The sequence below is a fragment of the Juglans regia genome, chromosome 2, assembly GCF_001411555.2.
Source record: "Juglans regia cultivar Chandler chromosome 2, Walnut 2.0, whole genome shotgun sequence".
Classification (NCBI taxonomy): Eukaryota; Viridiplantae; Streptophyta; class Magnoliopsida; order Fagales; family Juglandaceae; genus Juglans; species Juglans regia.
Window position 1 is genome coordinate 23,031,184 of NC_049902.1, and position 10,894 is coordinate 23,042,077.

Consider the following 10,894-nt stretch of genomic DNA (forward strand, 5'->3'; position numbering starts at 1 on the left):
TCCACATAAAATATAATAAACAATTCAACTTTTTAAAATCCCGAAACAATAATAATATTCTAACAATATTTTATTCAACTTTCAACTTTTATTTAAAATCATCTCATCTCACTATTTCTTCTCACTATCTAAACCCTACCTTAGTGTCACCTTCATCTTTTGGAGAGAGAGTTAAGGTGGCATTAAACTCTATTTTTCTTAATATAAATTAAGGGGACATTGAAACCAGGGACGAAGCTAGGATTTCAATGTTGAGAGGAGGGCAGATTTTTTGTGACCGAAAGAAGTTACTCGACCAGCTTTGAATACCATTTGTTTACCTCCAAGTTATATCCCTCAAAAAAGTAATTTTTTTTTTTTTAAAAAAAAAGGGAATAAAATATAAAACAAAAGTAAGATGGAAAATTTAATTTCAATTGCAATGAAATAATCTTAGACTAAAAGTTAGTTATCATTGAAAAAATTAGCTGCAAAATTTACAAGAAGGAAAAGAAAAACATGAGATCAAGAGGTTAATAAATTAATGTTATAAAGAGAAGAAAAGGGGTCGCTTCTTAATTGACAAATTTTCCACAGTTTCTTTGCCACTTTCGAGCCTTTGAGGATAGATCATGTGGCTAATTTTACATTCATCCCTGATTGTAATTTGTAACCCTTTTACCTAATACTAGAGGAACGGTATCACTTTTTTGGGGAATGAGTTGAGTGTTCAATGAGGCGAGGTGGTTGTCTTTTTTCTCAAGTATAAGCTGCTTCGACACGCTTTATTGTAATGATGTTGGTGATGATAGAGGCGGCTGGAGGAGGACAGGATTTCAAAAGCACGACAGGATTTCAAAAGCTAGTGAAATGAGAAAAATATGAGAAAATGTATGATGAGAAAATAATGACCACGCGTTTTTCTCATTTCACTAGCTTTTGAAATCCTACCGTGCCTCATGTGCTCCAGCCATTATAGTCTCTCCCATTCTCTCTCTCTCTATATTTTTTTTATAATAGTTAACACATTCCTAATTATTATAATAATATATATAAACCTATTTATATTTACAAAAATAATATATATTATAATTTATTACCTCAAAGATATATTTATTATTGATATATGGATTGTGCTACGTCCACCGCTCCATGGGAGCTACCGTTAGTATAATTGTTTTTCTTTTTTTGGTTGTCTTTTTTTTACATGTATTTTTTTATACTCTTAAATATTTTTTAAAAAAATAAAAAATAATACAATATTATTAAAAAATAATTCATTAATCATTAAGTAAAAAAGAAAAATAAATAAAAAAATAAAAAACTTTAACAGTAACACCAAGCTGTAAAAAATAATAGTAAGAGTTTTCTTAGTTCCTGCTAGTTATTTTGATGTGTTTTTTTTTCTTGTATTTTTTACATGTATTTGTTTAACATTTTTAAATATATATATTTTTTAAAAATAATTTATAATATTATTAAAAAATACTTTTTTAATCATAAAATAAAAACAAAAATAAAAAAATAAATGCTAACGGTCCCGCTACAGTGTTTTCCTTGATAGTTGATATATGTCTACTTGAATGGGACATATCGTAACCTTTTTTCCTAATATAATAAAATAAGATATAGGACATATTCAAAGGAAAAGAGTTAACGGTTCTAAAGGAAGGATCGTGCTACAGCCCCCGCTGGGGCTGCCCCCAGCGGGGGCGCATATATTGTATATATTTTTTTTAAGTTATTTTTTATATAATATTTTTTAATATTTTTTAAAAAATAAAATAAATTTAGAATATTATTAAAAATATTTTCTTAATTAAGAAGTAAAAAAAATTATTAAAAAATATTTACTTAATCAAGAAGTAAAATAAAAAATTATAAAAAAATATTTTATATTTTATTTCGTGATTAAGCAAGTATTATTTAATAATATTATAAATTTTTTTATTTTTTAAAAATATTTAAAATCATTAAAAATATCTATATAAAAAAAATTAAAAAATACACATAATAAAATACACTAAAACCCCAGCGGAGCCCCCGGCGGGAGCTCCATCATTATCCTTAAAGGGAATTCTAACTCGAAAAAGGAGTTGTCTATCACTTTGTTAGGAGATCATTGTACGTTTATCATGTCAGTTGACTTTATTGCAACGAAGTGATCATGAGGAGGAACATTAAATTTCGTTTTAACTTTTATTGATATATAAAAGATAAGACGACATATTGATCAAAGATGACGGCGCTACACTCACCCAATTAGAATTCGTTTGTTTAAAAGAATTATTCATCTCAAATTGTCCCATATATAAATATATATATATATATATGTCTTATTAATTTATTACATTAGAAAAATGGAGTTTAGTGTCAGCTCTGATCTAATTCTCAATCTTCGAATAACAAAAGCAAATTAATACATGAAGTGCGACGTTTCTCGTTCGAATTAAAGAGAAAGGTACGGACTATATATCTAAACATAAGCAAAATACAAGTTAGTTGAATTTGATTCATTACAGGGTTTAAATTTCTTTCCCCTAAGCACCGTCTGTATATATTATATATTAATACATAGTTTATATATCCCTCCCTCTTGGCATCTTGCTTCTCTGCCTACGAGCATTATCGAATTTATTTTGAGTAATATTAGAAAAAATTTATTATAGCAATGCACACTTTATATTCACTGTATAATTACTTCTAGTTGATTATTTTTAATACTCACTTAAAGAGATGTATGGTTTAGATAATGTCACATCATGTATATGAAATAAATACTCTCAAATTAAGACTGTTCAACTGGGCCGGGTTTTTTCCCGGCCCGGTCCGGAACCCAGAAAACCGGGTTCCGGCTCGGATTTGATTCGAGCCGGAACTCGGATTGAAAAATCCAGACCTTTCCGGCCCGGATATGGGTTACAAACCCGGTACCCGGGTCTTTACGCAATTATGCCTCCTAAGAGCATTCTCATTGTATTAGCTAAAAGTTAAATCCAATGAGAATTTAGCTATTAGGTGAATAAATTGCTCACATTGAATTAGCTAGCTACAGTAATATCCAAACTAATTTCCAAATTTGGAACACACTATTCATTCATCAAATCCTTTTTATATTATTTCTTTCTCTCTCCTTTTAATATTAATTATTTCTCTCTCTATTTTAAATGACAATTGAAAAAATATAATTCAAATACAATTACAAATTAATATATAATATTATAAATAGTAAAATATGATAAAATAAAATAAATTCATAATTAAAAAAATTAAAAAATTTTCAAAATTATTAATTACTCATTACTATATAATGAATAAATGGATAATTCAATTTGGAGATTTGATGTGAATAGTCAAAATTAAATTCATCTTATATTATTTTATTGTCATATAATGAAAAAATAGCTATTTCAATGTGGAGATTTATATAAATGAAATAGCTAAAAGTTAAATTCATCTTATATTCATAAAAAATGTACTTTAATTTAGCTATTCCAATGAGAGTGCTCTAAGAAAACCCACCCCCCCTCCCCCCCGAATCCGTCTCTTTCACTCTCCTCTCTTGTACGCTTGCAAGAAACCCTAAGTCAGTGCCTCTTCTTCCTTTCTGTTAGGTTTCTTCCATTTCTCCATCTTTGTAATATCACTGCCTTTTCGATCCCCTACTGGTATCTGCGAAATTACTTTTTTTCTCGATCCCCCTCCTTCACAAACCTTCGTCCAGCACCTTGTGTTTCGTCGCAACAGGTTTTGTTCGTCGCAGCACCACCAGTCCGTCGCAACAACACCATTTCGTTGCAGCAACACCAGTTGAGGCCCTTCGCTTTCAGGACTTTCAGCAACACCACTTGCAGCAGCACCAGCACATCCTGCCGTGAGTTTCAAGAAATAGGTAACTATGTTTGAAATTTTTTTATTCTGATGTTGATTTAGAAGTAGTGTGATGATTTTATTGTGGATTGAGGGTTTAGGGTTTTGTTATTTGGAATTTTCTTGTACTATTTCAGATTTTATTTGTTTTTTTAATGAAAAATTTCAATGACTTGTTGAGAGAGAGAGAGAGAGAGAGAGAGAGAGAGAGATGTTGCTGCAATGACTTCTCGGCAAGGAACTTGTTAATGGGACGGGATATACTTAATCAGATTACAGAGATTTGCAATGAATTGAAGAGAATGGCAACAAGGGCGAGGGAGAGAGAGAATATTGAGAGTTTGAGTGTGGATAAGAGACATGGGGGTGTAGAGGAAAAGGAGGTGAAAGAGTCATTTGAGGTTTTGGGGGAGGTGAATGGGAGGGAGAAAGAGAGGAAGCCCTTGCTTGAAGTGGGTAAAGAGAAATCTCTAGGAATGGGGGAAGGCAATGTGAAGGAGAAGCAGAGGAGGAAGAAGTAAGTCTATTTTTCCCTCTCTGTACTTGTTTACCTATGTGTATAACATAGACTATTTTGTTATGCTATGATGATTACGAGTGATTGAATTTTGATTATCATTTTTTGCAGCAAAGCTGATGAGGCAGAGAGTGTTCCAATTTCTCTGGATTTGGATAGTGTAAAGCGTAAAAGGGATGAGACCCTGCTTCATATTCGAACAAATCCTCCCTCTCCTCATTGATTCTGGGAGCCTTTGTCTGCGGTTTCAATGGCTTTAGTTGGGGCAGGGAAGCTCTTTTTCTGTTTGGTTCTATGTCTCTTGAGCTCACACTCTCATTCTCAAGGTTTTCTGCTTGCTCACATTTCTTTCAGCATCTCAAGCTACATAATTTCTTATGGCCATACTGGTTTCGATGTCTCTGTGTTCAAAATATATATATATATATACTTCTTTGTTTTTGCTGTTCATTACTATCTAGCAAAATCTCCTTTAGTACTACTGGGTATCCTTTCTTTGCCTTTAATTATGAAGTTCTAGCTGCTGTATTAAAAATGCAGTGAAGCTGAAAATTTTCCTGAGTAAAAATATGAAATGCATGGAAATTGTAATGCAGGTAAGGAGGATATCTTGGAATTCAGATGATGAGTGCAATTAGTCTCTAAACTTGTTTAAAGTTTTTGATTTTCTGACTTTCGATGATGACATGATTTTATCCTTTGGACATTATTGTCTTTCATGTTGTTGGTTTTTGAATGGTGGGAAATTATTGTCCTTCATGGTTACAGGATGTTAAATGGCACTTCTCTTGTATCATATTTGATTTTTGTATTTATTATTCTTGGTCCGTGCCACTGTTATTCTTCAAATTATTATCAAAGAATCTAGATTTTCTGAATTTCTTACTGGTGTTATGGTTTTGGTCCCTGTATGATAGGTTGGATGTGTATATATTTGATTATCTTATGAAGAGGAACTTACATGCTTCTGCAAAAGCATTTCAAGCCGAAGGGAAAGTCTCTGTAGATCCTGTTTGTAAGAGTATCCCAAGATTTGCTAAGAGAAATGATCAAGCTGCAGACTCTGCCCGCTACGGTTTAAATTTGGAAAAAACTTCTATCCGGTCACTGTTCAAAGTCTAAAAACACCTTTAGCATTACTGATGACCTAACTATTGTCAGTCTAATGCTTCGTTTGGATTTTAAACTGATCTCAACTCATCTCAACTTATTATTATAATTTTTTAAAATTTTAATATAAAATATAATAAATAATTCAATTTTTTCAAATTTTAAAATAATAATAATATTAAAAAATAATATTTTAACAATATTTTATCATCTCAACTCAACTCAACTCAACTCACTTCAACATCCAAACACAACCTAAATTTAGTTAGAATCTCAACTTTTGACTATATTATTAATTTTTAATTAGGTGAGTCTATATTAGACTAATTATTATAAAGTAAAAATAATAATATAATATTATATATTTTAATAATATTTGATAATTTTTTTTTATATCATGCAAATATACTTTATATATTTTAATAATATTTGATAAAAAAAAATTATACAACAAGTCTTGAATCTCTTCGGCTTCAACAAGAGCTCTTCTGCTTCAACAATTCTTAAATGGCAACTATTGCTTATTTTGAATCTCTTCCCTTCAAAATTTAATAATTCTATGTATTATTGCAATGCATGCAGGGAAAACAATAGCTCTGTCTGACTCTTGCTACAACTCCCTATTTTCTTCGCAACTCAAAAGGAACAGGATAACTAGGGGAGAATGTCATCTTAACCTTTTTTATTTTTTGGAAAACAGAAAAGGAAAAACCACCATGGATATACAGAATGACAATGACAATTTTTTTTTCTTTTAGTTAAGCAAAAGGGGAAGATGGGAAGAGACTGTTATGCATATGCCTTCTATAAATAAATGGTGGCAACATGGACCTTGCTACTGATCAAGCAGAGGACTCACTTCTTTTGCAATGTATATGCATATCAGTCATACTTGTGGTAGATATCCTTTAGAAGCTTTCATCAAAAGCAATCCTACGACAATGACACAACAATATAATTTGTCATTATGCTCATAATCAAAAATAAAAAGGAAGTATGAGAGACATTAATACAATTGAAAACTGAATTTGAACTACTATAAATAGATTCTCATGTCCACCCTCATTTCATACTGTTAAAGATATATTGTTAAAGATAAACCTGCTTTACTGAGATGTCAAAATACTGCCTGACATCATTTCTAACAACCATAGAGCATAATCTTGATGGGCAATGTTTCTCTTCATCTTGAATTTGTCATTCTCTAATTCCCGTAGCATCTTATATAAACTACAACTCATTCTCATTCTCATTCCCATTTAAAACTACAATCTTGTATAACTGCATGACAAAACCCAACAGTTCTATAGTTCTATAATCAAGGTTGAAAAATTAACACCATTAAGCCCGTTTCCATTGATCTCAAATCCAAATTCTACATTAGAAAAGCCAAATTTATCTGGAAATGGGGCCTAAGATTTCTATAGCTAATTCCATCACAAAATCCATCAACTCATGATTTATCGTATTATGCAAAATCTTAAACTCGATAAACGTTAATTTGATAAATCCCCAATAATCTAAATTAAAATTAATCATCATAACTCAAGAAATCATAGGAGCTAATTTGCAAGGAAATATAGATCATCTTGATCAGTTTGATTTTATATGTAGTTCTCTAAAAATCATAGGTGCTAATTTGCAAGGAACTTTAATGTGCGTATCCGAGAAGGGAAAATGGAAGAGCAGCTACATACCAAGAGAGGAATGATGGATCTGGAAGATCTCGATCGTGTCGCTAGGGTTTTCTGAGAGAAGCCACTGCGAGAGTTGCAGATCCACCATGAAGACTCAGTTTAATCGTTTATTGAAGAGAAAATGAGAGAAGAGGGAGTACATCAGAATCAGATCATAAAATGAGAGAAAAGGAGAGAAGTGACTTGGAGCAAAATGCAAAGAGAAGAGCGAGGAAGAGACTTACCGTTTGGCTTGGAAGAAGACGGCTGACCAAGAGAAGAGGGATGAACGAGGAAGCTTGCGAGTTGAAGAAGAGCAAGGGAGAGGAGAGTGCGAGGTTGCTTGCGGGTTGAAGAGAGAGAAATGAACGAGGGAAAGAGAGTGAGAGATGCTGGTCAAAATAATAAAATATTATGATGGAGGGTGAACAATAACTCGCCAACAATGGAGAGCACCCAAGAATTACTGTAGCTGAAGTCTTGAACTTTAGACCATTGGCTAGTCCAATGTGGAAGCTTTTTCTCCCATATATAGGGCTGATATCGGTCCGGTCCGGTCCGGTCTTGGGCCATAATGTGGACCGGACCGGACCTATTCGGTCTACACTTTCTCCACCCTGGACCGGACCGACTCACATATCGGTCCGGTCCGGTCCGGTCCATTTCGGTCCGGTCCGGTCCAGGGTCGGTCCAGTCGGTCTGGACATGCCTAAAATGGGTCATTCAGCCCATCTAAATGTGATTTTTTTTTTGTCCAATTTCAATTATTTTCGGCCCATTTCAAATTTGGTATATTTTTTTAACTAAAACTATTTAAAAAACTTGATTTTGAAAAATACAATGATAAAAATAAAAGTTAAAAGTTAAAACTAATCTATATAAAATAAAAAAAACCCAAAAAAAATAATAATAATAATACAGAAGTTATTACAAATTACAAATTATAATCCAAAATTAACAACTTAAACACTTGACATATATGCATCAAAATTCTAGTTGCTACTTGCTACATCCAGCTTACTAATCTTCAAGTCAGACTTCAGTTACTCAAGAGTTAGGACAAGTAGGGCTGCGACAAAAAAAGAAAAAAATAATTATCAAGTAGAAATCAAAATTCTAGCTGCTACATCCAAACTAGCATAATCAACAACTTCGATAGAATTTAAAGCTTATAATATTCTCACCTCTTTAGTCTTTAATCATCATTGGGTATAGGGCCAGTAGGCATTGAATTTGACCCCTCCACAGAATCAGCAAAGCTCGGGTCCCCAACAAGTTCTATCCATAAAAATTTAAAACAAAACAAGTTAAATAAAGTTACATAACATAAAAAATAAAACAAAATAAACCACAAAATATATCAAAGGTAATTTTATTACATACCCATATCCAGCTGCTTCTCAAATTCCTCAACTTCATCCATTAAAGTCCTAAGGCTTATTGGAGTAGAAGAAGAACGAAGCCAGTTTTGTGCACATATGAGACCCTCAACACTCATTGGATTTAAACTACTTCGAAAAGGGTCAAGTACACGACCCGCAGTGCTAAATGTAGATTCAGAAGCCACAGTACATACCGGTATTGCAAGCACATCACGTGCAACCTTTGAAAGTACGCGATATCTAACTGAATTCACCTTCCACCAAGTTAGAAGGTCAAAACTATCATCTTCATCCTCACATCTTTCAGCTAGATATCTATCAATCTCTGACTTACTTTCCAAACTATCTTCTGACTGCAACTGTTGCTTAAATTCAGCCATAATTTTTGCCTTTCTACTAGCCACATTCTCAGCTGAAAGAGCTACATCTTCATGTTGGGAACTTGTGCGCTGAGGAGAATGCCCTTCTTCACTTTCCATGTATGCATCATATATGCGGATAAATGCATTTTTCACATTCCAACTAAAATCAAGTTTTTTTGCATGATCATGTGCATACATTTTCCCCAACCCAAAATCAAGATATCGCATCTTGTAGCGAGGATCAAGAAGAACCCCAACATAAAGCAACATATTTTGATTTTCCAAGTTCTCCCAATACTTATCAAACTTTCTCTTCATATTTGTGGCCATTAATCCCACCACGGGGTTTCGTTCTTCACACTCCATATTAATGGCATCTTTAATAATAACCAACTCCAGGAAAAAAACATTACAAGTTACATATTCACCTCCCGAAAATTTTAAAGTTGCATCATGAAATAATGCAAGGAACCTCACAAACAACTGTACCTTCGCCCAATCGGATGCATTGGGAGGCCCTAACTTCTTCGAGTTTCTCGTATTCACCACATGGTCTACATTTTCATCATCGACATCGTCGTCATCATCATCTCTAATACTACTAAGAAAGCATGGATCTTCTTCCTCCAACCGCTCAAAAGCCCTTTTAAATTTTGAAGCCCTCTCCAACATAAGATAGGTGGAGTTCCACCTAGTCGGTACATCTAGGCAAACTTGACTTTTAGATTGAATATCTTCCAACCCCACACATTTCTGATATGTACTCCACCTTTGAGGGGATGATTTAACATATTTCACAACACCCCTCACTTTCGCAATAGACTCATCATATTCTTTTAACCCCTCACGAACAATTAAGTTCAAAATGTGAGCACAGCATCGAACATGCAAGAATTCATGTTCCAAGATCGTGTCTTTCCTATACTTTGTTTTTTTTTTCAAATAAGAAACAGCTCCATTATTAGAACTTGCATTATCAAGTGTCAGTGCAAGTATTTTTGGTCGCCCCCAATAATGCAAACACATCTCTATGCCCTTACCAAGGGTATCACCCTTGTGATTTTCAACCAAACAAAATGAAAGAATCCTCTTGCGTAACTTCCAACCATCATCAATAAAATGTGCTGTGAGACACATATAGTTTAGGTTTTGCACGGATGTCCATGTGTCCGTAGTGAGAGAAACTCGCTGCCCTCGAAGAGCATTTCTCAACTTTTGTTTTTCTTTTAAGAACAAATTAAAGCAATCCTTGGCAACCGTCATACGGGATGGAATTCCTACCCACTTAGGGCAAACCACAAGCATAAACTTCCTGAAACCCTCCCCTTCAGCATGCCTAAATGGCAACTCATCAAGAATAATCATCTCTGCTAAGGCTTGTCGGCAAGCCTCAACACTAAATGCAATAGACACAAGTCCCCCACTACCACTACCACTTCCTCCCTCCACCTTCCAAGCTAGAGTCGTCTGAGATTTATCCGTCTTCTTAAACGGACATTTCTTACACTGGTGCTCAATGTGATACTTCATGTTTTTCGTACCATTGATCTTCGTATCACATGCATACGAAGCACCACAATAATTACATGCAGCCCTAGGTTTAGTTGGATCACCTTTTGGAATTTTTGTAAAATGATCCCAAACAAATGACCTAACTCTACCTTTTTGTGACCCACCAACTGATTGATCACTTACAGTGGGTGGGGGTGGGGGTGGGGGTGGAGGTGGAGGTGGAGGCATGTTTGGTCTTGACCCTTGCACATCACTTGTAGAAGACTCCATCTATAAAATGGAGTCGGGACAAACAAGACAAAAGAATAAAAGAATTAGAAAACAAGGAAAAATTATATAGTGTTAAAGGCTTAAAGCCTTGTAAATTCAGAATAAAAGAACTGTATATTATATTATATATATAACTTATGTATATATATATAATATATATATCAGTGAACAACTCAACAAGTTCTATATATATAATATATTCCAACATGCGGTTTA

General features: G+C 33.6%; 1 protein-coding gene across 1 annotated transcript; it reads left to right on the top strand.

The window, feature by feature from the left end:
• The first annotated feature begins 4,097 nt into the window (after positions 1 to 4,097).
• Positions 4,098 to 4,589, top strand: LOC118347681. Its single transcript, XM_035687703.1, has 2 exons — positions 4,098 to 4,366; positions 4,478 to 4,589. The coding sequence occupies exons 1-2, from the start codon at positions 4,098 to 4,100 to the stop codon at positions 4,587 to 4,589; spliced, it is 381 nt and encodes a 126-aa protein (XP_035543596.1).
• Positions 4,590 to 10,894: the final 6,305 nt, after the last annotated feature.

Excerpts from the sequence above, each read along its gene's own strand:
- LOC118347681 (XM_035687703.1), top strand. The coding sequence starts at position 4,098 with ATGGGACGGGATATACTTAATCAGATTACAGAGATTTGCAATGAATTG. Across the intron at positions 4,367-4,477 it reads GAGAAGCAGAGGAGGAAGAA|CAAAGCTGATGAGGCAGAGA; the intron begins GTAAGTCTATTT and ends CATTTTTTGCAG.